We start from the raw sequence: 23,842 nt of genomic DNA on the forward strand, positions 1-23,842 counted from the left end.
TTGAAAAACAATGGAAGTTGCAATATGCAACAAAAAAACTTAACTTTACAGGGTGTTATCATTATTTAATCTAGGGCAACTATCACTGCCCTTTTCTTTACGATTTTCTGCCTTTGCGATTCTGGAGCCAAACTGTATGGCGCGCTTTGGCAAAATAGCTGCTCCACGTAAACCAAGTTTGTATGCTGCACAACGCAGAAGAATCTTCTCTCCCACACCATGTGGAAGCCTGTAGTCTGATTTGAGGTAAACCGGCAATTTTGCAAGGGTTCGTGCTACATTCTCGTCAAGAAATGGAAATCTTGCTTCCTTTCCATGATCTGATATCACCCTAAAAGTATGTCCAATAGGTCAGGAAATTGTACATGAAGACTAGAAACCAACACATAGGCAATAAATCATAATTGACGCACTATTTTGTCTTTGAAGTGTGGAATGGCAGTTAAATCGCGTGTATCAATAGGTTGATTTTATTTAATTACATTCAAGGTTTAGTAAATATTAACAAAATATTTCACTACACAAATTTAAAGGAGAGGAGTCATTTTACCTGTCATCCCGGCCCATGTTTCGCTCAGAAATCCTTTCAATGTCCATGTTCATTTCTTGACCGACCAGGTCCCAATCTTTGCAATTTTCAAATATTCCTCTATGCCGTGAATAACCTCCTAGCTGTTCATCTGCCCCTATACCACACAAAATAATCCTACAATCAGATGTGTAGTCTTTAATCATATTTTCTTCCATTATTTTTCCCTTTGCTCTCGCTGCAAACCAGATAGCACATGCTATACTGTCATCCAACACCGTTTCTTTGGGATAAGTCAAATTGCCAATACGGGCATTTCTCATTGAAATAAGTTCATCCACAGTGATATTTACAGTTATAAAGTTCCACTGACGATTGGGAAAGAGCCTTTTCAGTTCCTGCCATGATGCTAAACCAGTTATTCTGTCTGGTACCATGTAACTGTCATTGATCTGGCCAGGTTGCTTGCCTTTTTTGGATTTTTTTTGTTCAAAAGCAACATTAATTAAATCGATTACTTTTCCTGTGGCCAAACAGAGATGAGACAATGCTGCAATTACAGTGCAGTCAATTCCCCCAGAAAATAAAATGCCCAAGGGCCTTGTTGCATTTTCATTGCAGATTTCCAACCTTTTTTGAACAGCAGTTTGAAGGCTTTTGAGAAACTCTTCATATACCTCTGAAACAGCACATTTAGCATAATAGATTTCCAACATTTGTATGGCTTTACTCTTATCCAACATCACAGAAGTAACATCAGGCATAATAGTGTTGATTTTGAATTGCTTTGTGGACAAATAATTCTGTATTGGTGCCATTGTATTCACAATCCATCCCTCAATTGCCACTTCCTTTGATGTGTTGTCAGTGAACCGAACCCATGGGTAGCAAACAATTTCTGGTTGATCATTTGAGATTTTACTTAAATCTAAACAGTATATTCCACTTGCTGGAAGTTCCACCCATTTTTTGCTGCCATTGTTTCGGATAGAACTAAGCATCAAACCTTCTGGGCCTGTTGACAGCAAAAGACTTCTTCTACCGAAGTAGTCTCTTCCAAACCATAATTTACTTGAGACCTTTTCGAAGTATACGAAAGCCCATGGGCCCTGAATAGAAGCCAAAATGTTGCAAATTTGTGATGGTGTTGTTGCTTGATCTAAAGAAGTTGCCACTGCGGTGGTGTCGCTTTTGTTGTCAGGTATCTAAAATCATGTTTTATTAAACTGGCCAGACATCTTCCATTGCCAGCTAAATACCAGCCTTCAAATACTTTATTCTTGTGCTTCTGTGTAAACTACAACTACTACATAAATGTTATACCATGATTATACACAGTTTTCAAAACACAAGAACAGTACAATACTAAGGACAAATTTGTTGTGAATGGTACTCAGTGTTACCTTATATCCACCAAATACTTCTCCATTCCAACAGAAAATGTTTCCATTTTCTGCAACAAATGGCTGTTTTTCCATCACCTCACCCCTCATGTGCAGTACAGTTGCTTGGAAATGGAGAGAAAAATGGTCACATTCCGTTTTATAAAAACCTTGGTGGTCTGGCCCACGTCGCAGTAACCCCTCATCGACCGGGCTGTCTTCTGATGGGCATTCCTAAAATGATTGTACAAACGGTTTTAATTTAAACTTAAAAAAACTATCTTGTACACGCAAAATTATACAATTGTATAAAGGGTTTGAACTTTCACTGCCACTTCGATTATTCATTACAATATACTGTATAGAGAAAAGCCCTGTTACGTAATACGAAAATTTGTTAACGTACTACTACCTTTTTTGTTCTGACCGAGCAAAATATTCCACACATGACCGTCAACACAATAATCTACAACTATATTGAACAAACAAGGCAATGTGTGTTGGGGAACTACCGGTAGGGAAACTACATTGTCTATTCATGCTTTCTATTCAGGAATTTTCCGAATCATTTGATAAAAAGTTTGGGTTACGCGTTATATTTTAGTTTAATGAATAAAGTCATACTAATTGTTTTTCATGACCTTTACTGAAATAAAATACAGTTTCTGTTTTTTTTTAATTGATCATGTGGCGTTCTAGGTTTTTTTCTTCGTCACATCCGGGCCGGTGATCAGCAGACATTTCAGTTTAAAGGGAAGATATTGCAAGAAGGAACCTTTGTGTGTAGCCGTTTTGCCGCAGTGTGTTTGTTCTTTACTGCATTCCAGTTTTTTATTGTAGTTCTCTGGCAACGTAAGATATGTGGTTCTATTAATTTATTAGATACGGGGTTCTCTATACGCAATAAACTCTACTAATTTTTTGATTTGTTTTTCATTTACGGTAGTAGTCACTGTAGTCAGAAGATGTCATGACTTATTTCTTTGGTTCATTTACCGTACTCGAACCACCAACCCTAAACGATTACATTGCAATTATCCTTCAGTCTTGATGTCAGTTTCAGTTATATGCACAGTGTATATTATAGGCTACCTGACTCGATAACCTTTATGGTTTTATCGGTGCTCAGCATGCCATTTTATTTTATGTATATTGTTCATCCGCGCAGTTGTTTTTTTCGATATACATATAACATAAACAACTAATTTTGCATGGATGCTTTTGATTTATTGTACGTTATTTTGTGTCACTATTTAACTATGTTTACAGATACCCTCAGTATTTTAAACATGTTACGTTTGTTACTTGTATTTGCTGGCCTTGCATGCACATTGGCAGCAAAGGCAGATGATTTAGTCACTCATCTGCCAGGCATTTCACCTTTTCCATCATACAAGATGTACTCTGGCTATTTGGATGCATCTGACAACAAACACTTTCACTACTGGTATACATGTTGTTGAGTCAAAAGTTGCATCAATACCTATTATGGGAAGTTTTTTGCATTACTTGCGAAATAGCCCAAATATTATAATTTAAATTTTTGTCTGGAATCTTTTATAACCTTAATAAAAATGTTAATTAGTATATATTATGCAATTAGGTTTGTGGAATCACAAAATTCACCAACAGAGGATCCAGTTGTGTTGTGGCTGAATGGAGGGCCAGGCTGCAGCTCGTTGGATGGCTTTCTTTCAGAAAATGGACCATTACATGTTTGTGAACATATATGTAGTATTTCTTTGTTAAATGCCTTGCACTGATAAATAGATCAATTAAAATATATGTAGCAAGAATTTTTTTTAAATGTCAATAAATATAAGTTTGGAAAAGAAAAATGTTCAACTTCAAAGTTATTTTGTTCTTTGAAGGTTAATGATGATGGAGAGACATTGTACAACAATCCATACAGTTGGAACAAAATTGCCAATGTGATTTACCTTGAGTCACCAGCTGGAGTTGGCTACTCCTATGAGGAAACCGGGAGCACAGCTACCGATGATGATCAAGTGAATATAAATAGATTTAGATTTTGCAAGAAAAGTTTTTTTATGTACACTTAATTTCTGCCAATATCCAATTGTCCAACCAAGTTGTTTTCTATTTTTAGGTGGCGATGCACAATCACAATGCACTCGTAGATTTTTTTAAGAAGTTTCCTGAATTTCAAAAAAATCCCTTTTATGTCACGGGTGAAAGCTATGGTGGAATTTACATTCCAACACTGAGTGTCCGAATAATGGAAGGAAGCTTTAAAATAAACTTCAGGGTAAGTTGCATATTCAATTCAAGGCCTGCAAAATATTCACAAATATTATGCTTTATTGTATGCAGGGAATTGCTGTGGGAAATGGCTTGAGCAGCTTTCCATTGAATGATAATTCTATTGTATTCTTTGCTTACTACCATGGTATATTTGGTGCGAGGTAAGCCATGGCAAATAAAACATAAAAAACATTTGCTCAATTGTTTGTTTTCAGTTTGTGGGGCAATTTAACGATGCATTGCTGCACCGGTGGGGTTGGTGTTCCGGCCAATTGCAACTTTCACAACAGCCCCAATGAAAAATGCCAGTCGGCGGTAGGTGTTTTTCTGTGTTAAGTGGTGGATGGGATATGATATAGTGTTGTCATGATTTACAAAATCTTTGAATACGAAAGCAATCGTTGCCAGTTAAAGTTTTATTCATGCTGTCATGGATGACTTTTTTACTACATGTACTGAATAATTCATGATTGGCATGCTCTGAAGAAGCATGATGATTGGTCATAACAGTGATGCGGTGTCCTGCTTACAGATCATTTCCACTTCCAAATATGTAAACAAAGAACTAAATATTTAATTAAACTAAATAAAAAAAAAGTTAGCAAGCACATGCTTTTCATGTATAAGGCCAGGTCCACACTCACGCTTCGCGCCGGCGGATTCTTAATCCGCAAAGCGTAAGTGTGGACCCGGCCTAATACTTGATTTAAAGTAATTTTTTAAAGGTTTGTACTTTTTCAGGTGGCGATAGCTAATGAGCTCGTTTACTCGAGTGGTTTGAATGAGTATGCTTTGTATCTTGATTGCTATGGAGGCGAAGGAACAGGCATGCAACGCTACCAGCACGACATGAGAAACCTGTTCACAAAAAACAAACTGGTTCAAAAATTCCGAAGCCTTTCTGAGAGGGTATGAATATTTCTTTATTGAAGTACATAGAAATTTGAAAGTATGAACAATTGACATATATATTTGCATAAATGTAATGTAATTTATGCTTGTTGGTAGTGATTATAAAACAGCTAAGCAGTATTTAAAAAAAAAGGCAAAACTGAATAAAATTGGGTATAATGGATTTTAGAATAACAATTCACGTCAAAAACTGCAAAGTGTCTATTAATTTTGCATGTATGTAAATGGCATTATATTCAGCTAAGCTTCAATTACTTTTGTCTCTTGAACCGCACACGTTGTGCATTCAAGCAGAGAGTTGTTTATTTCCATTTAGCAGTCCCATGATCCAGTCACATGGGAGATAGTCTTGTGACCCTATTGTTTAAATTGCTGAAAAATTTGATTTTTTTCCATGGCGCCAACAACATTATTAACTTTGATACAATAGTCACACAAAGTCTGTGGGCAAGCTGTTAATATTTGACATCCACCATTGCTGCAATAAATCCTGCAACTGACTATAACCTCTTGTTTGTAACTAGCCAATAAATTGTTATATCCGAATGTTTGCCCTATTGTCACTTGCTGAATGAAACCTTAGAAATGAGAACGCAATAATGACAGTTTTCGCGAAAATCTCGTTTTTTTTGTGTTTCTGACGTTTCAGTTGTTTCTCCTCAACTTTGCAGTGTTCCGCGAAAAAAGGGTTACGTGACACTTGTTTATGCTACCCAGTGTTTGCGTATGCGGTTTGCTTACATGCAATACAAAACGTGAACAAAATGGGAAAAAATAGTCTGTCATCAAAATACTTTGGAAATGTAACCCAAGGCACCTCTGAAGTCTATATTGGCCTTGTAACTTTCCATGGGTGGACATAGATAGGTTTATAGATCATAAATGTAGTTTCTATATTTGTTGTTGCGCTTCGTTCCGAAACTGGAGTGGAACAATACGTGCACTATAAGCAATTTCTATACCGCTATTATCGTGTACTTCCTTCTTTGGAGATTACGTTGGTCTTTACAGAAACTGTCGCTCTACCAAACGAAAAAACAAAGCCAGCAAATGAAAAGCGGACAGGCTGGGGGAGTCGTACCCCCTTGCATCAATTCAACGGCCGAAACCAACTGGTTGAACAAACCGGATGTGCGAAGTGCTCTTCACATTAAGGCTGGACTTCCGGTGTGGTCTGTGTGCAGGTTGGAAGTTTGCATTGTGCTTGGTTCTCCCGTATATACCGGGAACTAATTTGCATTGCGCATTAACCGGCGTACTTTAATAGAAATCTCGAACGCTATGTGCTTGCCAGCAGACTTACTCACATTCTTTGCTTTCTAAACATTTGAATGTGGAAGTCGGCAGACCAACTTTCCATATTCCAGTTTGTGCAAAGTAATACCAAAACGCTATTAACTCTACCGTGGTGTCATTGGATATTGTTATTTCAGTCACAATTTTTTTCTTATGCGTGTAAAACCCCCTGATTTTAATTTGTGTTGCAGCAACATCGCGTACAGCATGATCTACTCCAACATGACCGCCCAATACCACCAGCTCCTTAAACACGAAAACTTCCGCATACTTCTGTACAACGGCGACACCGACATGGCTTGTAATTTCTTGGGTGACGAATGGTTTGTTGAGAGTTTGAAGCAGCCAGTCACAAAAGCCCGTGCGCCCTGGTATCTCGAAGGCCAAGTCGCCGGCTTCGCCAAAGCATACGGAAGTATCAGATTTACAACCATTAGAGTAAGTGGGCGATCTCTTATATATATTATATATATATATATGTGTGTGTGTGTGTGTCCATGATGTAATTATGCAAATATAATGTTTCTGTTGTTGCCAGGCATATTGTATTTTAATAGTCTGTTCTTCTGGCACATTGAAAACGTAACCTTTATTCACTGACGTTTCGCCTGCTATCCAGTGATGTAATTTTTGTTTATTTACTGATGTTTGACTTTTGGGCACTCTTTTTTGTTGTTTTAATATACGTAATCCCCCTAAATGTCAAAGTTGGATATTGTGTGGCATGCTTGATGGATTTCTAAGGTTTAGAGAGAACTAGAAACCAAATTATCCAAAACTAAAATAATCATATTGCGCATGCGCTTGCCGAAATTGCTTTGAAGTTTTACAATGCCTATTTTATTATTTCCAGGGAGCGGGCCACATGGTCCCACAATGGGCCCCGGAATATGCTTACGCCATGTTCGAGAAGTTTCTAACCAACGCGCCCTTTTAAACAGCAGTCTTCATCCAGTTCTTTTGACCACTGTTGCCATGGACGCCATCGTCACAACGAATCTATACTTTTTAATCATTCGTTGGTTTGCTATGCACACAACATCATGCATTTTGAACCTCTTTTGATGACATTGTGTTTGAAATGAACAATGAGTGTGTTTACTTTTATGTACATATATCTCTTTTGTGCCATTTTTTTGTGTTGAAACCCACCTGATTGAAGATTATTCATTTGTAGCACTAATCAAGTATCGTGTTTGTGATTTTTAAGTTCAAGTGCGTTCATAGATTGATTTTGCTTATGTTTTTTGATTGTGTGCCAATAGCAAGTGTTAGAATACATACGACGGAATGACCTCGGTGTTTTTTTTTACATACGCAGAAACAAATACGGACACAATGTAGCATTAGTTCTGGGTGAAAGCATAGACATCAGTGGTTGTCAAAGTGTTTAGCGTAGATCAGGGGATCCGAAACCGGGGTCCGCATCGACTTCTCGGGGATCCGTAATGATGTCTCAAAAAAGACAATTATTACGTTTTATACAGTGCGTAAGCAATAATCACTGCAGTGATTCATAACTGGAGTGGTTTCGTAAGCTTTACAATAGGTACATGGTACTTACTCTATCCTTGTGTCTTGCGATTTCAAAGTTGTTTAAATTTTTCTTTCTTTTTTTCGTTTCTTTCACTACGCGTCCATGACGTAAGATTCACACACTTATCGCTATTGTTGATATTCGTTATTGTTTATGTTGTTTGTAGAATTTTCAACGCTGATTACGTTGCAAAATGATGTGACGTAAGACAGGGGGCCCGAGGAAAAAACAGGTTTACAAAATGGGGTCCGCGGCCAAAAAAGTTTGGGAAAACGTGACGTGGATAATACGTGAAAGTCTTCCTGATGGTCCCGAGCCAGATGACAAAAGGGTTGAGACAAAAAAAATATTGTGCGAAACTTTAGGATCACGCAATGTGCTTCAGTTGTTACAGATATATCTTCACACCGTCTAATGTGTTCTGCTAAGCTTATTAATGATAGATACGTAACACATCTTTTGTTGTTGTTGTTTTTTTCAAAAAAAAACAAAAACAAAAAAATATATAACTAGTTAATATAAAAGGAAAAAAAAAATGAAAAGTTTTTCTTCCAATTGCCGATATGTGTTTTTCTTTTTGCAACGCCCGTACCTTCCATAGGGCCGGTCCTATGACCAAGAATGGTTCCACCGGTCCTTCGTCACGTCACCAGTCGAAATGATTGCTGCAAGTTGTTGTGCGTATTCGCTGACGTTTGCGAGAAATAAAATGAATTGAATGAATTGAATTTTGAAAAGCAACATAAATTTTTGCAAAAACTTATTTTGAATTATGAATCTGACGCTCTTCTGGTGGAGAACAACAAATATACACCTCTTGTTTAAAAAAGATTGTGACCCAATAAATCTGCCCTATGTGCCCACATGCTTGACACCGACCACCGTATCAATTGGAAGGAAGCAAAAGTATTAAAACAAGAAACAATTTTGGCAAAACGGTTGGTTGTGGAAAATTATTATATTAATTCGCTACCGAATGTTTTAAATCGGAACGATGGAAAAGTACTTTCGCCCGTGTTCCGCAATTTCGCCCGTAACAATTCGTGACTTTTGTTTCCCATGTTTGACCCATGATCGATGTTGTCCATTGAATTATGTCCCGCTGTGTTTTAGCTGTTACGCCCTTTTGTTTTTTCGTCGCTCAATTTCTTTGCCCTGTTGGTTCGCTTCGCTACTGTGGTTGTTTTATTCTCTGAAGAAGCCTAGTCGTACGTACAGGCGAAACGTCAGAAAATACAATCTTTTTTAAACAAGAGGTGTATATTTGTTGTTCTCCACCAGAAGAGCGTCAGATTCATAATTCATTATGATACCTGGTGGTCAAAGCCTATTTTCAGTTTTCAAAACTTATTTTGTTTCTTGATATGTACGATTATTCCAAACTTAAACCAACAACCAAAATTACTCTTCGAATACCAACCCCCTAAATTCAAACTCATTTGATCGCACAATATCATTCTTACGACGGCTACAAATACAAAATCCGATATTAGTCATTTGATTTCGATGAGTTCATGCCGTTACCATCAAAACAAAACAGCTGATCGATTGTGACGTCATATGGCGCTACGCTCAAATTGCGTCCCAAATCCCGCAGGAAGTCTGTGCCGTGACGTCGTTGTTGACATTTCGAAATCTTTTGCGGATTGCAGTCACGTTTAGTAGACATGGAAGTTTTGCTAAGACGCAGAATTTTTGCCCTAACCCCACTGGGATGTTTCTTGGTATTTGTTGCGTTGAGTTCCGCAGCGCCTAATAAGGATTTGATAACCGGACTTCCCGGTCTCTCGAAACCGTCTCCGTTCAGGCAATATTCAGGATATTTGGATGCATCTTCGACAAAGCACTTTCATTACTGGTATGCATGTTGGCATTTCTTCTGATTTTAGTATTTTTTACCAATATTCTCACACATTAATAAAGTTATGTTTTGTTAACCAACAGTTGTACAAACACAATTATTTATACAGCAGTGTTCATCTTCGTTTGTCTATTTTTTGGTAATGTGTAAAGGCCCATTAAAACTACCAAGTAGCCTACACTATTTCCCTTGTACATGCCACTTTTTAACTTTTTAATTGCTAGGTACATCACAACTAATTTCTAATTTTTGCATCTTACCATACATGTTCAATATAAGGGTTGTCAGTTCATAACAAACAACTTCCGATCCATGTGAACAGGTTTGTTGAATCGCAAAGCAACCCCAAACAAGACCCCTTGGTTTTATGGCTTTTTGGTGGACCTGGTTGTAGTTCAGTCGATGGAGTTCTTTCTCAAAATGGCCCTTACCGTGTGAGTAGTTGCTTAAAGTGATCATATCTTGACTAAATTAATTATCAATAAAATGATTTTTGAATATGATGAAGCAAGCTAAAAATACTTTTGACATCTTAGGTAAACAGTGATGGAAACACACTTCGAACTAACCCGTATAGTTGGAACAATGTTGCTAACGTTTTGTATATTGAATCTCCTGCTGGTGTTGGTTACTCTTATGATGACAACGGTGATTTGAATACAAATGATGATAAGGTTGGAAGTTATCTAGATTACCCAAATTCTTTTTACCATTTGTGCTATTTTCTATTTGATGTTGTCGTCAGTATATACTTGGTAGATGTCATCATTTAGAAAAAATCAAATTTGCAATTGTCCACAAGCCAAATTCCTATGAATATAGATGTAATTTTGTGAGTGAATAAAAAATTCGCTTTTTGTGTGTAATAGGCTACTGCATTTAAATTATTTTTTGCAACTTTACTTTCATGAAAATAACAATACTTTTTCCAAATTTTCAAAAGATTTCAGAAAGCCACTACAATGCGTTGAAAGATTTTTTTACCAAATTCCCAGAATATCTCCCACACCCTTTGTATATTTTTGGTGTAAGTTATGGTGGGGTTTATGTTCCTATGTTATGTGTTCGAATCCAAGAAGGTGGTTTTAAAATGAACTTACAGGTACGACCGTTTATATTTTGATTAGCTCATGTACCATTAAAAGTATTTTTTTATATGGTGTTTGTAATCTTGTCCTGTATCTAATAAAACAGAATTGAAACGCTTTTGTATTTTGTCACTTTTTTAAAACATGTGTGAATAAAAATTAAATTTACGTTCAAGAACTGAGCAAGGAATATTTTTGGACTCTTAACCTTTCTTTGCATTCATGATTATAGTAAAAAAAAATATATGCTACAGGGTATGGGCATTGGAAATGGAGTCACCAGTGTTCCTATGATTCAAAATTCAATCATGTTTTATGCTTACTATCATGGTTTGCTTGGTGACAGGTAAAAAGTTTATAAAATGATACTTTATTAGATAGGGAAATGCCCAAATAATATTTTTTAGTCAATGGAAGGCACTAACAACAAAGTGTTGTGATGGGACACCATCCAGAGAAAGCTGTGATTTTGTCTTCAATGAGAACAAACAATGCCAAACCCTGGTAGGTTGCAAGGTTGCTCCTAATTTCACAAAACAGTTTTTTTTTTAAGATAAACTTTACAGGTTTTTCACATTTAGCAAAATCACAGCAAAACTTCCTATCAGATTTTACATCGCCCGTTTTGAAATTGAAACCAATTTATAAGCTTGTATAATATGCAGGTAAAAGAGACATACGGGTACTTCTACTCATTGGGTGTGAATCGGTATTCAATCTACACTGACTGTAGTACTGGAGTTCAAACAAGGCAATCCGAATATGATCTTATTATGGCAACCCTGTATACTACTAATTCTTTCACAAAAAAGGTACATAGCATGTTAACAATTGCTTTCTTTTCCAAGTTAACTTTGCAGTTATGTAACTACAAACTTACACCTAATTTGGAAAAGCGCGATGTCATGACGTGATTGTGCAAGAATGGATCACATGATTTTTGGTATGTAATGCAGTCATGTCCTCCAACTTTGAAGTTAAAACCTAATTAAATCAAGTAATAGCCCAATTAAATAAGTTTTAGGGAGGTGGTGCTTTGTAACTATGGTTTTAAGACCAGTTTTATAAGCTTGTTTGCACAATGCTCTTCAATGCATTTTGAAATACAATCAAACTCTAACAACGCTACAATGACATTTATTACCTGAAATAACATTACCTCACTCATAAACCACCATTTGTACCTGTTTCCATTGTTAACACTTATTTGTTTGTCTCTTTTTATGTGTGTGCAGTGCATACTGCATTCTGACGCACCAACTTAAAACGTTGCAGTGTGTTGCTAAATACGTGCAGTGTGTGCGTGGTTCTAATGTCAATCCACAGGGATTAAGTTTGCCAATCGGTTGAGAAAAGTTGGTCCAATTTTCACAGAAATTCCACAAATATGGAGGTGATAGGCTGGGAAACACAATGCCCTGCATCAATTCTACTGCCGAGACTAACTGGATGAACAGACATGATGTTAGAAAAGCTCTTCATATCAAAGCCGGTCTTTCTCCTTGGGCAGTTTGCAGGTTAGTCGTTGCATCTTTATGCTCTTGTTTTGACATTTTTCTACAATAAAACCGATATGAAATACACAAAATTCATGCAATATGTTTATACCTCTGAAAGCTTTTGATATTTTAAACTGTGGAATATATTCCCTGAGGACAGTATATATCAGACATTGTTGCTTTAAAATTGTGAGTAAGTAGTTGGTATATTTTGATATACGGTCACATCTCAATGCGGACAGCAAAGTTTCCTGGTCTAAAATTTTGACAACGTTTCTTGGAATTGTGCATTGTCTTCAAGATTTGAGCAATATCGATATGGCGCACAAATAACGACAACGAAAAAATGCCGTGATTAGTAACTCAGATTCGGCCGATTGGATTCGGCACGTCACTATTCTTTATCAAACGTTTTAATTGTAACTACCTTTTGAATGACAGTAACTCTTCAAAATGATATGCACAAAAGCTAAAAAACGAAAAATTCAATTTAAAAATTTTTTTTTTTTTTTTTTTGCAGCGGAACTGTCAATTACACATCGTTATACCAAAGCATGGCAGAGCAGTACAAGAAACTTCTACAAAACCCTGGATTTCGTGTGATCATATACAACGGTGACGTGGATATAGTCTGTAACTTCCTGGGCGACGACTGGTTTGTAGACAACTTGAACATGACCTTACTTAAACCCAATGCACCGTGGTACGTGGAAGGCCAGTTGGGCGGTTTTGCAAAGACCTTTCAGCAAATTGTATTCACCACCATACGTGTAAGTATAATTGTGTGAGTTTGGGTGCGAAATACTTGAGCGAATGATTTGAAATAGGAATAGCAAACCTCGAATTGTGACGTTTAGAGTTACATTTATGCAAACGTTTCGCACATAACTGCGTTCATCATGATTGCAAACAGTAAGTATTATTGTACATGCTATGACCAGCGAGGCAAGTAAGTGTACAGTAGGTCATAATGGAGCACGATAATATTGAAAAACCGTTAATAAGCATTGAGATTATCCTTTTTAGTCGTTTAAACTTTAAGAATGTATAACTACCGAATGAAATATCCATTAGGTAAGAAATCCTTAATCAAGTATTTACATTTTTAGGGTGCGGGTCACATGACTTCGGAGTGGAAGCCATCTTATACCCTTGCCATGCTAAAAAAGTTTCTAAATAATCAGCCGCTGGGCTAGAATTGGCTCGTATACATTTTTCTTGCATATGCAAAATTTTTCCTGTAAAATTACTTTTGGATTCGCTACCATAGCAAAAGTATGATTTTATGCATTCTTTTCTGCATATTATGCATTTCTTTGTACAACCAAGTGTGAAGTTCCTCATGAAATCGATGTTTAACATTTTTGTGTTTTGTGCAAACCTACTTGTTGACATTCAACGACTAACAACGTTTGCGGTGTTTCCAGGGTACAGTTGTAATTGTAGGCAATTAACATGTTTCGAGTAATAATCCTTTGTCAGCTGCTGGCTTTGGCATTTGGTGCCCCGTCCGGCGACCTGATCACGAGTATTCCAGGCTTGGCCCAGATGCCAACGTACAAGATGTACTCGGGATATCTAACTGCTTCAGATACCAAGCATTTTCACTATTGGTAAGCCTATCATGTGCTATAACCGCTGAATATAAGCAAGATTCTTGTCAATCAAAGTGCATCTGGGGGTTTAGGGTTTAGGGGTTTACCGTCAGTTTGTTTCAAATTGACTGGAAATTCTAATTGAAGTACGGGATGCTTTTGGTTCTGGTGTGGTTGGAAAATTATTAAAGATAAACCCGCAGTCCGCTGGGCCTAACTTGCTAAGGAACCGCTGCTTTAAACTGTGGTGTTAACAACTTTTTGAAGACTGTTGCTAGCACGCCAAATTAAATCAACCGAAAACATCTGTCTGTGTAGAATGTCCCTTTCAATATAAGCGTTTCTATCCCATAACATGTAGGTTCGTGGAATCACAGAAGGACCCAGTCAACGACCCCTTAGTTCTGTGGTTGAATGGCGGCCCTGGATGCAGTTCTGTGATGGGATTTCTCACCGAAAATGGACCCTTACAGGTAAAGACACATTTATCAAGTCGCGCACTAGATTTTCTGCTCCTTTCACTGGACTGCTGTTAATGCTCGGCTTCGAACAGCAACACGTAAATGTTTGTAGATCATCACCGACGCTGAGACCGTCCATGTCAACGGACACAGTTGGAACAAAATAGCGAATATGCTTTACATCGAATCACCTGCCGGTGTTGGATTTTCCTACGATGACAACAACGACATGGACGTAGATGACGACCAGGTAAAAATTATAAACCGTTTTGTCTTCTTTAATAATGTCCACCTCGAAACCCTTTATTACTCCCGACTCCAAATTGGCAGATATCCCCCAGTGTGTATATTTCGCCTATAATTCGGCATCATCAGTATCACTTGTTCAAATAGAAATATTATTTTCTGTCGTACTATAGGCGAAATATACAACACAAACAACAGTAAATACAAAGGACTTCTTATGTTAAAATATCAGATACTAAGTCTTTGCTGCCATTAGACTTCCCATACATGTTTTTAAGAGTTCTATAGTGCTTTGAAATGGCGAAAACAAATGTGATGCCAATTATGCTTGACCTGTTGCTTAAAAATGTACCTTTTTGCAAATATGCCCTAAGTAGAGCCATGCTATTTCAAACCCTTATGTTTCTGTTTAAGGCTTTTTTTTATTTGCTAATTTCTTGTAGGAAACATAAAGAAAAAACATTACGCGCCACCTGGTATAATCGTTACATTAAAAAGGAAATAGTTGCATATCATGACGAAACGACAACCCAATCTACAGCCACGTGTTTTCAGGTTTCCCAATACAACTACAACGCCCTGATCGACTTCTTGAAAAAGTTTCCTGAATATTCGAGCAACAACTTCTTCATCACTGGGGAAAGTTACGGAGGAGTGTATCTTCCTACTCTGGCTGTGAGAATCATCGAGGGAAGTGCAAAATTCAATTTCAAGGTATCGTCGTTTTACGCACCGTTTATGCACGAATTTCCCAGATTTTTTATGAATAATACTGTAGTGAGGTTTTCAGGCTTGGCAGCCCAGGCAATACTGTAGTGTTTAGTGTCTTTCGTAGCTGCCCATTTTTGTTCAGCTTTTGCAGCTGTAGTTGGAGATTGCAACAAACGATACATCTATAATATGTATTTGTGTTGTGCAGGGCATGGCCATTGGAAACTCCTTGAGCAACTACAGAATGAATGACAACTCTGTGGTATTCTACGCTTACTATCATGGACTTTTCGGTGAAGTGTAAGTATGCAAAAGCTACAAATCAAAGTTGAAAATCCTTAACAGTACTACCTGCTGTAAATTTCCTCAAGGTCGTCTAGCTGTTCTTTTATAACGCGTTAATTGTCGTAAATTTGCATCATTCTGAGCGTAGGGATATTTAAATAACAGAAAAATATTTCATCTTTGATGCAAAGAATGTAAATATGCGATTTTAACATCTGGTGTTCAAAACTCGAGATCCATGAAAATACAAGATTTCAAAAACTGCAGAAGATTTTTTGTATTACAAACCCTATTACTCCCAATGATTACAGATTATGGAAGGAGTTGACCACCTTATGTTGTAACGGAACTGCGACGAGAGAAAACTGCAACTTCCACGATAGCCCGATAGGCGCCTGTATGGACGCTGTAAGTATACGTGCGTTTTGTGTTCCAAGAATGGGAACCGTTTCCCCGAGTTGTAAATACAATCTCTTCCTGGATATTTCTCTGTTTTTTGAATGTGAAGTCTTGTGTTTACGGTGTTTGGCCACGAGTAACTAAATGCATAGATCTGGATAACTACTAAAATCTACACGTGTTTTAAAAATGCTAAAAGAATTTTGTCCCTAACTTTCATGGGCGGGTGAAGGACTCATCCCAACATGCTACTACGACGGATCCGGAAATACCTTTTCAGAGATATTTATAGGTTATGTAAGACGAATTTGCATGGGGGTTGTACGATAATTCTATTTTTACTGCACGTAGTTTACCATGCAATACAGTAGAACACATCCAAGTAAGCTGGCGACGGTCCAACAACTAAAAAATGACACATTTCGCGACGGCCCTTTAGGGAACCTCAACACATATTTTTGCAACACTTTTTGCACCCCACAAGTATTTGAACCCAGGTTATTTTTGGAAAGAATCCTATTAGGTTTCCATTTACATTAAAGCTATGTGTGGTGACTTGTACAACTAAGGTTGATGTTCTGTTTCTGTTTAACCACTTTTCAAATCAAATTTGGCAGAGCTAAAAGAGCAATATGCATCCCTATAAATTAAAGGCAAGAACCACAATTAGGTTTTCTTCTTAGCACGCGGTTCAAGCGTCAATTACCGCATGTAATTTCTCACATATATTCCCGCACCAAGGTGGAAGAAGTATCCCAGTGGATATTCCACGCCGGTTTGAACGCATACGCCCTTTACGATATCTGCGACGACGATATGACCCCTTCCTCTTCTCTCCGCTACCAGCTGGACATGTCGCACTTGTTCGTTAAGAACCCGAAGGTCCAAGCGCTGAAAGAATACTTTTGGAAGGTAGGTGACGTTTGGGCTTCACGTAGCCCTCAAATGGTTCCTAACTTTTTCCCTTGCTATTTTCCTTTTGTATTCGCCAACCTGTTGTCTCGTACCCTTCTGGTATTGCTTGGATAAAGTATTTGGAAACCAAACTATGAAATGCTACCTTCAAAGTTTAGAAGCCAATTCGATGGCCACAGTTACCCAGCATGCGCTCGGCGCTTCTGTTAATTGGTGATTGGTTTCTACAACTTGAGTAATCATCAAAGACTCTACCCTCTGTTCAAACATAATCCTGCATGCCGTGGCTAATTTTGCCTCGGCCAACGAATCGAATCGCACATACGCATGGTTTATTTTTCGAAAATTAACATTATAAAGCTAAACAGTTCGTTTTTTCAAAGCTTAAAAAAGTTCCACGCCCCTTTAAATTCAGCGATGCTGACGTTTGTTACAACAACTCAGCTTTGGCAGAATGGCTGAATCGACAAGACGTTAAGAGCGCCCTGCACGTCAAGACCGATCTTCCAGATTGGACCAGTTGCAAGTGAGTTGAAAAAGTAAAGCTAGATTTGCATGGTAGACTAAAAAATTATTATGAAAAATCATAATGTTCTTGAATTTGTTAAAATGCTGATATTTGACTTAGCCTGTTACAGGCACTTACACCCGACTTGCATTTTTGTTTTAATTATTCTTGTATTTCAATGTGGCAAAAAGTACGCTAAAATAATCATTTCAAAAAGATTAATCATATTTGCGTCAAATTGAACACGTTTTCCGCCCAGCAACAAAATCAACTACACCAAAAATTACCAAGACATGACCCCGCAATACCACAAGATTTTCAAGTATGAAAACGTACGTGTCCTCCTCTACAACGGCGACACAGACATGGTTTGCAACTTCCTGGGTGACCAGTGGTTCGCTGAGTCATTGAAACAGACACCGAAATTGTCCCATGCGCCCTGGTTGGTCGATGGCCAGGTGGCTGGTTTTGCAAGGGTGTATGAACGGCTTACTTTCACCACCATCAGGGTAAGTTTGTTGTTTGCTTGCTACTTTGAAATGTAGAAAGATTGTGTGCTTCTTTAGTCTATTGTAAATGTGTTATTACAAAAAATGAGATTAGAAAAGTGTGCATAATACTAGAAGAAATAAAACGGCAACTTACTATCGAAACAAACAAAATTATGCGTTTTGAACGATAATTGTATACTTTTGTCAATTCGTTACGTCGCGAGTAAACGATATAATTTCTAACAAGTTGAAAAATGTTTACATTGGAGCTGTCTGTGGAGGCCTTGTAAAAGTAACGTCTACATTCTGTTTCTGTCTTTGTTTAACCGCTTTCCATAGCAAACACGGCAAAGCAAAACAACAAAATATTTTTGTCTGCTTATAAGACATATGCTGTATATAAACCTCGTTAAGACACGTATCGCTCATTAGTAAATATACCACCCAACGGCAAAGGTCTCAAATCACTTATATGTTTTTCATCTGTTTATTTAGGGTGCTGGACACTTGGTGCCGCAATGGAGACCTTCCTACGCTTTGGCCATGTTTGATAAATTCATCAACGATCAGCCGTTTATGTAACACCACTGAACCAGCTTGGACACCTTGTTTAGATTCATCATTCCTACACATCACGATGGCTAAAGTAAAGTGAAAGCTTACCAAAAGTTTCCCTGTGTGTTGCCAACGTGCGTTTAGACCTTTGCTACACAATGTACACAATAATTTTTCGAAGCATTTCCATGTGCATTACTTATTTTAATAGGATCGTTACACGCGCAATATTTTACACGTTGATATACATTCCGTGCCAAAAGTACTTTAACTTGATTGCCTGTGCGTTGTATTATGTTTTTATTATCATAGTTGAGCTTTCTTGTCATGATAGGAGTCATGCATTGCAAGTATTTTATTATAATAGTGCAATGTAATTTAGTATTTTATGTCAATCGCACTTGTATCGAGTCTCATGTTCTGTACGAATGCTTTCACTTTTATGCACTACTGAAAGTTCCATCTCGTTCGTTGTAGAATGTATTCGTCATGTCACAGGCACGCTGTTCTGCATATTATCTTAAAACCATGCAATTTAGAACGTGTTTTCGCATTGTTTGATTATGCAACATGTACCTACAGCCATATTCTGAGTGTCAGGCAATGATTTAAATAGTTACATTCAGATATTTTAAGAGTGGTCCCTGCGATTACCATCCGAAGTAACGACATCAGCTGGTTCAGCAGGACGGCCGCGGCAATCTTTCCAATACCCCAATTGCGACATATACAACGCACATGGTGCATAGCAATGGCGTGTTTTACACATTCCAACCCACTAATATTTCTTCCACAAATGCACGTTGTTACAGCAGTTTAGGTTAAGTCTTTGATAATCATCGATTTTCGTGGATTATATACAATATAATGCAAACCTGAGGGCGAGCGTCAAACAATGTTGTTCTCCTGTAAGCGAAAGTGTGAAGGATATGCGTCAGTTGCTTGCCCATTCAACGCTTCTGATTGTCCCATAGGCTTTTCGGCGATATTAATGGTAGCGAAGTTTCGACATCCAAATGCCGGAGAAAGAGGATGCGTTCTTAGACAAGTTTCGAGTCTTACAGGAAACTACAGCTGGTTGCGCATCCAAAACTTTCCTAAATAAAGGCGAGGCATAAGTCATCGCAAGCGAATATCTTTGTGTCGTGCCAATGTGAAATGGAGAGTTGGACTGAACGTTGATTTTTTTTCAGTTTTCAATGTAATTCTAGAAACAGGCTAAGAAATCCTAAAAACCCGATTTTACAAGGCCAAGAGTGTACATAGTTAATCAGAATTGTTCTTCTGGTGCCAGAAGAGGCATGCCTGGCAGCAAAATTAGCAGTATATTTGTTGTAGTGAGAGACTTGTATGGTCCCATGCCTTAAGAGTGGCTCGAAGGTTTGTGCGACTCAATGTTGGCGTCGCAAGCAGCAAGGTTCATTTGCATCACAAGTGCCAGAAGAACAATTCTGATTAATTGGTATGCCTGGCAGCAAAATTAGCAGTATATTTGTGTACATAGTTGTCACAAAAAGGCCGACAATGTGCACAGCCAGCAGCGTGTGTATAAACCGTCGAAGTTGGGTTTTGTTTTAATAATTCCTCATGGTGCAACCGTTATAGGCGATGAACATGTTTACGATATTAGTCCTCTGCCAGTTGCTGGTTCTGGCATTTGCCGCCCCAGCTAAGGATCTGATAACCAGTATTCCAGGATTAGCGAAAATGCCGAAGTACAAGATGTACTCAGGTTATCTTTCAGCATCGGACACCAAACATTTTTTCTACTGGTAAGACACTCTAACACCACTTAATAGCACGTAACATTGTTGAACGGTATGAGCAAATTGGCTTAAGGTTCGGTAATATGTAGGTTTGCGGAATCGCAGAAGAACCCAGCCAAGGATCCATTGGTTTTGTGGCTGAATGGTGGTCCTGGATGCAGTTCTTTGCTGGGCTTTCTCAATGAAAACGGACCGTTACATGTAAAACCATTTTGTTGAAGTAGCCGGGCCATTTTGTCGCCCCTTTTTACGTTGCTTCAACCGAACGTAAATGTTTGTAGATAATCTCCGACGCCGAAACCGTCCATGTTAACAAACAGAGTTGGAACAAAATAGCGAATGTGCTTTACATCGAATCACCTGCCGGTGTTGGATTTTCTTACGATGACAACAACGACCTAAAAACCAACGATGACATGGTATATACAGAGAAAACTTTAATTCTATTGACGCAATATGCTTAAATGTTCCAACTACAAACAAAATTACACAATTGCCTTCGTTGGTTTGCTTTACTTGGGCCATAGCGTGAGATGTGGTATAGCTAAAAACGGAAGCAAATGCAATCTCCAGCAGCAAACGGTAACACCTGTTCGCTTCTCTGTAACGTTAATGTAAATTGTTGTAACAATAGATTTTAATAAATAGGTTTCCCAGCTCAACTACAACGCTCTGATCGACTTCTTGAAAAAGTTTCCAGAATTTTCGAGCAACAAGTTCTTCATCACTGGCGAAAGTTACGGAGGAATTTACCTCCCTACTCTGGCCGTGAGAATCATGGAGGGCAATTTTAAATTTAATTTTAAGGTATTATCATCTTATAATGTTTAAATATAGTCCTATTGTTTAAACTTTTTTATTGGTAATTTTACTTTAGAAGAACTGCCCTTTTGACATTTTAAATTCATAATGTACTATTCCTCTAAAATTACAATGCCTGACAGCAACACCGTATTGGTTATCTTTTATTAATCCTGCTACATTTCGACTGGATGGGTTTCTGACTTTCGGTTTTTTCCAACTCTATTATACCTGAACTAGTTGTACGCTATAATAAGGCAATGGTTTTTAGGGGATGGCCATTGGAAACGCACTTAGCAATGGCAGAATGAATGATAAATCTATGATCTTTTATGGTTACTACCATGGACTTTTCGGTGAAGTGTAAGTACGCAAGAAAAAAAGTCCCAACAGGTTTTTTATGAATTGAAACTTTTTACCCAAGGTTGTGGAAGAAAATCACCAAAGAATGTTGCAATGAAACCGGGACGAGAGAGAAGTGCAACTTTCACGGCCACTTGACAAATTATTGCGTTGATGCAGTTGAGTTTAAGCATTCCATTGATTTTTTTAATGGGTAAAATACAACCAAAGGTGTGGGAATAGCCTCAGGTATATCACAACATTTAGAAGTAGAAAATACCAGACTCAGAAATCTTTTCTTTTTTGTATTTTATGGTATTTTTTTTTATAAGTAACGTATCAAAACCTCTAGCATCCTGGCCAGCAAATTGACCATGTGCTTGATGCGTTCCTACATACTTTATTTCCATGCAATACCATGTTTAAATAAACGTTTGTTGCCATTAACTCAATAAATTTGCTTTCTGGAATTCACTAATTTAATGATACTTTAAAGTTGAACGAGGCTGTAGACTGTATATTCAACCCCAAACTTAACCCCTACGCGCTATACGACACATGCGACAATGGTGGAATCATGACGTTCCCTCTCCGCTACCAGATGGCCATGTCTCATCTGTTTGCTAACAATCCTGAAGTCAAAGTGCTGAAAGATTACCAGTGGAAGGTCGGTGAAGTTTTTTTTTGTGCCGGTGCCGAACGCTGGATTTTGCAGTCGAAACTTTTATTAATCAACCATGACGATTATTGCTACTTTTTTGTCCGATTTTTGCGCACCTTGACTTTTAATATAAGCATCTCCTTAAGGTTGGAATAAAAAGCATTAACACAAAAGACATGAATTGCATAAACAATTTCAACAATATTAAATGATTTGTGTTTAAGGGTATCAAGAACACACTGAACCCGACAGTTTCCAATAACCCTAATATTTGTTACAACAAAACCGCCTTGAAGGATTGGCTTAATCGCCAAGATGTGAAAAGCGCTCTGCACGTGAAATCCAACCTACCAGAATGGAAAGAATGCAGGCAGGTTTCGTATGGCGGTTTCACAAAATGTGCTTGTTTCGCTCAGCGTTTGCGTGGTAACTGTTTACAAAATTATGATGGTGAAAACAATCGTTGTTCAAGCGAAACAAAATGCGCGCCAAATGTACCTGACAGCAATATATCGCCGGGTTGAAATTGAGGTCACACTGATTGTATTTGCAAATTGTTTTTCTTCTTATCCGCCTTAAAAATTAATACAAATGCCTACTTACTACAATTTCGAAATTTTCAGGACTTGTTGGTTCTGGAAAATAAATTGTTTGTCAAGGTTTTTTTAAGACCTGCCTGTAGCAAAAAAAAAACACAATTTGATTGAATTTTTTATGATTTTATACCTGATCATTATCATACGGCAATACTTTTTAAAGAACATCCATTACAAACTCTAAACGACCACCAAACACAAAGCAATCTGAATGTTTGGTCAAAATTTCAGCATCGGTAATCACCAGTTATTTAATCAAATTTCGTACTGATTTTTTTTTCCAGCAACCGAATCAATTACAAAAGACTGTACGGTGACATGTCACCACAATACCACAAGCTGCTAAAGCACAAAAACTTTCGCATTCTGCTCTACAACGGTGACACAGACATGGTTTGCAACTTTCTTGGTGATCAGTGGTTTGCTGCATCTCTAAAACAGCCACAAAAGAGGTCCCGTTCGCCTTGGTACGTCGATGGCCAGGTGGCTGGCTTTGCAAGAGATTACGAAGGCCTTACCTTCACCACTATCAGAGTAAGATTTTTGATTGCCCTATTTGTCTACAAATAAATATAACTAGAAATTTTGCAGTTTATTAATTTACTTTTTCTATTACCCTTACAGACGACAATAGTCGTAGATGGCTGTTATGATACTGTAGCTGGAACTGGGTTTCTAATTTTCTAATTCTGTTTCATACTTTTTGTTAGGGTGCTGGGCACTTGGTACCGAAGTGGAGACCAACTTATGCTTTGGCCATGTTTGACAAGTTCATCAACAACCTTCCTTTTTAGTAGCAGTTCGCAACTATTTTCCTTCATAGCACCCTTTGAAACCATCTACTCTTGTTGTTGCACGACCTTCTGATGTAATTGTATGCAATTTGTATGCGTCTATTTCTTGTATGGTTGCAAAACGTTTTGTCCTTTGTTACATCACAAAATTTGCAGTTCTCTTATTTGCAACACTATTTGTTACCATTGGAATCTTGTTAATATTTTGGATGCTAAAAATGACAATTATTATGCAGTATTGTTGACATGTGGATCTGTCAAGAGAATAATAAACATGTAATTATGATAAACAATGACCAATGCATTGTAGAAAAGTAGGAAGGAAAATGCTCAAGCCCTTTTTGGGA

General features: G+C 37.7%; 5 protein-coding genes across 5 annotated transcripts; 4 read left to right on the forward strand and 1 right to left on the reverse strand.

Moving 5' to 3' along the window:
- Positions 1-38: 38 nt before the first annotated feature.
- Positions 39-2,359, reverse strand: LOC145905918 (asparagine synthetase domain-containing protein 1-like). The gene is made up of 4 exons (XM_082993246.1): positions 2,324-2,359; positions 1,933-2,145; positions 551-1,734; positions 39-331 (listed from the first exon to the last, which is right to left on the reverse strand). Exons 1-4 carry the CDS (start codon positions 2,357-2,359, stop codon positions 46-48), a joined length of 1,719 nt encoding a protein of 572 aa, XP_082849372.1. The 3' UTR covers positions 39-45.
- An 825-nt stretch (positions 2,360-3,184) lies between these two features.
- On the forward strand, positions 3,185-7,678 carry LOC145906735 (lysosomal protective protein-like). The gene is made up of 10 exons (XM_082994189.1): positions 3,185-3,358; positions 3,515-3,626; positions 3,783-3,920; positions 4,022-4,180; positions 4,246-4,337; positions 4,392-4,491; positions 4,918-5,085; positions 6,100-6,272; positions 6,576-6,822; positions 7,238-7,678. Exons 1-10 carry the CDS (start codon positions 3,201-3,203, stop codon positions 7,319-7,321), a joined length of 1,431 nt encoding a protein of 476 aa, XP_082850315.1. The 5' UTR covers positions 3,185-3,200; the 3' UTR covers positions 7,322-7,678.
- Positions 7,679-9,519: 1,841 nt separating this feature from the next.
- LOC145906736 (lysosomal protective protein-like) lies at positions 9,520-13,608 on the forward strand. Its single transcript, XM_082994190.1, has 10 exons — positions 9,520-9,779; positions 10,105-10,216; positions 10,319-10,456; positions 10,726-10,884; positions 11,125-11,216; positions 11,278-11,374; positions 11,536-11,682; positions 12,245-12,387; positions 12,890-13,139; positions 13,479-13,608. Exons 1-10 carry the CDS (start codon positions 9,589-9,591, stop codon positions 13,563-13,565), a joined length of 1,416 nt encoding a protein of 471 aa, XP_082850316.1. The 5' UTR covers positions 9,520-9,588; the 3' UTR covers positions 13,566-13,608.
- Positions 13,609-13,809: 201 nt separating this feature from the next.
- On the forward strand, positions 13,810-19,342 carry LOC145906737 (lysosomal protective protein-like). Its single transcript, XM_082994191.1, has 10 exons — positions 13,810-13,982; positions 14,326-14,437; positions 14,538-14,675; positions 15,227-15,385; positions 15,591-15,682; positions 15,979-16,075; positions 16,808-16,978; positions 17,365-17,507; positions 17,749-17,998; positions 18,476-19,342. Exons 1-10 carry the CDS (start codon positions 13,825-13,827, stop codon positions 18,560-18,562), a joined length of 1,407 nt encoding a protein of 468 aa, XP_082850317.1. The 5' UTR covers positions 13,810-13,824; the 3' UTR covers positions 18,563-19,342.
- A 791-nt stretch (positions 19,343-20,133) lies between these two features.
- LOC145905336 (lysosomal protective protein-like) lies at positions 20,134-23,763 on the forward strand. The gene is made up of 10 exons (XM_082992511.1): positions 20,134-20,307; positions 20,391-20,502; positions 20,583-20,720; positions 20,950-21,108; positions 21,374-21,465; positions 21,527-21,623; positions 21,941-22,111; positions 22,330-22,475; positions 22,986-23,235; positions 23,412-23,763. Exons 1-10 carry the CDS (start codon positions 20,144-20,146, stop codon positions 23,493-23,495), a joined length of 1,413 nt encoding a protein of 470 aa, XP_082848637.1. The 5' UTR covers positions 20,134-20,143; the 3' UTR covers positions 23,496-23,763.
- The last annotated feature ends 79 nt before the right edge of the window (positions 23,764-23,842 follow it).

This window comes from Ascidia mentula, chromosome 6 (genome assembly GCF_947561715.1).
Source record: "Ascidia mentula chromosome 6, kaAscMent1.1, whole genome shotgun sequence".
In the NCBI taxonomy this organism is placed as follows: domain Eukaryota; kingdom Metazoa; phylum Chordata; class Ascidiacea; order Phlebobranchia; family Ascidiidae; genus Ascidia; species Ascidia mentula.

What these genes read in the sequence shown, in the direction of transcription:
- LOC145905918 (XM_082993246.1), bottom strand. Translation starts at nt 2,359, where the DNA reads ATGTGTGGAATATTTTGCTCGGTCAGAACAAAAAAG. An exon ending in GCTCGGTCAGAACAAAAAAG is followed by an intron (nt 2,146 to 2,323) that starts GTAGTAGTACGT and finishes CAATCATTTTAG; the next exon opens with GAATGCCCATCAGAAGACAG. An exon ending in AACATGGGCCGGGATGACAG is followed by an intron (nt 332 to 550) that starts GTAAAATGACTC and finishes ACATACTTTTAG; the next exon opens with GGTGATATCAGATCATGGAA.
- LOC145906735 (XM_082994189.1), top strand. Translation starts at nt 3,201, where the DNA reads ATGTTACGTTTGTTACTTGTATTTGCTGGCCTTGCATGCACATTGGCA. An exon ending in TCCGAAGCCTTTCTGAGAGG is followed by an intron (nt 5,086 to 6,099) that starts GTATGAATATTT and finishes TGGTCTTTACAG; the next exon opens with AAACTGTCGCTCTACCAAAC. An exon ending in CCGGTGTGGTCTGTGTGCAG is followed by an intron (nt 6,273 to 6,575) that starts GTTGGAAGTTTG and finishes TTTGTGTTGCAG; the next exon opens with CAACATCGCGTACAGCATGA.
- LOC145906736 (XM_082994190.1), top strand. Translation starts at nt 9,589, where the DNA reads ATGGAAGTTTTGCTAAGACGCAGAATTTTTGCCCTAACCCCACTGGGA. An exon ending in CATGGTTTGCTTGGTGACAG is followed by an intron (nt 11,217 to 11,277) that starts GTAAAAAGTTTA and finishes AATATTTTTTAG; the next exon opens with TCAATGGAAGGCACTAACAA. An exon ending in TTGTATTCACCACCATACGT is followed by an intron (nt 13,140 to 13,478) that starts GTAAGTATAATT and finishes TTACATTTTTAG; the next exon opens with GGTGCGGGTCACATGACTTC.
- LOC145906737 (XM_082994191.1), top strand. Translation starts at nt 13,825, where the DNA reads ATGTTTCGAGTAATAATCCTTTGTCAGCTGCTGGCTTTGGCATTTGGT. An exon ending in TGAAAGAATACTTTTGGAAG is followed by an intron (nt 16,979 to 17,364) that starts GTAGGTGACGTT and finishes GTTTTTTCAAAG; the next exon opens with CTTAAAAAAGTTCCACGCCC. An exon ending in CCAGATTGGACCAGTTGCAA is followed by an intron (nt 17,508 to 17,748) that starts GTGAGTTGAAAA and finishes TTTTCCGCCCAG; the next exon opens with CAACAAAATCAACTACACCA.
- LOC145905336 (XM_082992511.1), top strand. Translation starts at nt 20,144, where the DNA reads ATGAACATGTTTACGATATTAGTCCTCTGCCAGTTGCTGGTTCTGGCA. An exon ending in CATGGACTTTTCGGTGAAGT is followed by an intron (nt 21,466 to 21,526) that starts GTAAGTACGCAA and finishes TTTTTACCCAAG; the next exon opens with GTTGTGGAAGAAAATCACCA. An exon ending in CAAATTATTGCGTTGATGCA is followed by an intron (nt 21,624 to 21,940) that starts GTTGAGTTTAAG and finishes GATACTTTAAAG; the next exon opens with TTGAACGAGGCTGTAGACTG.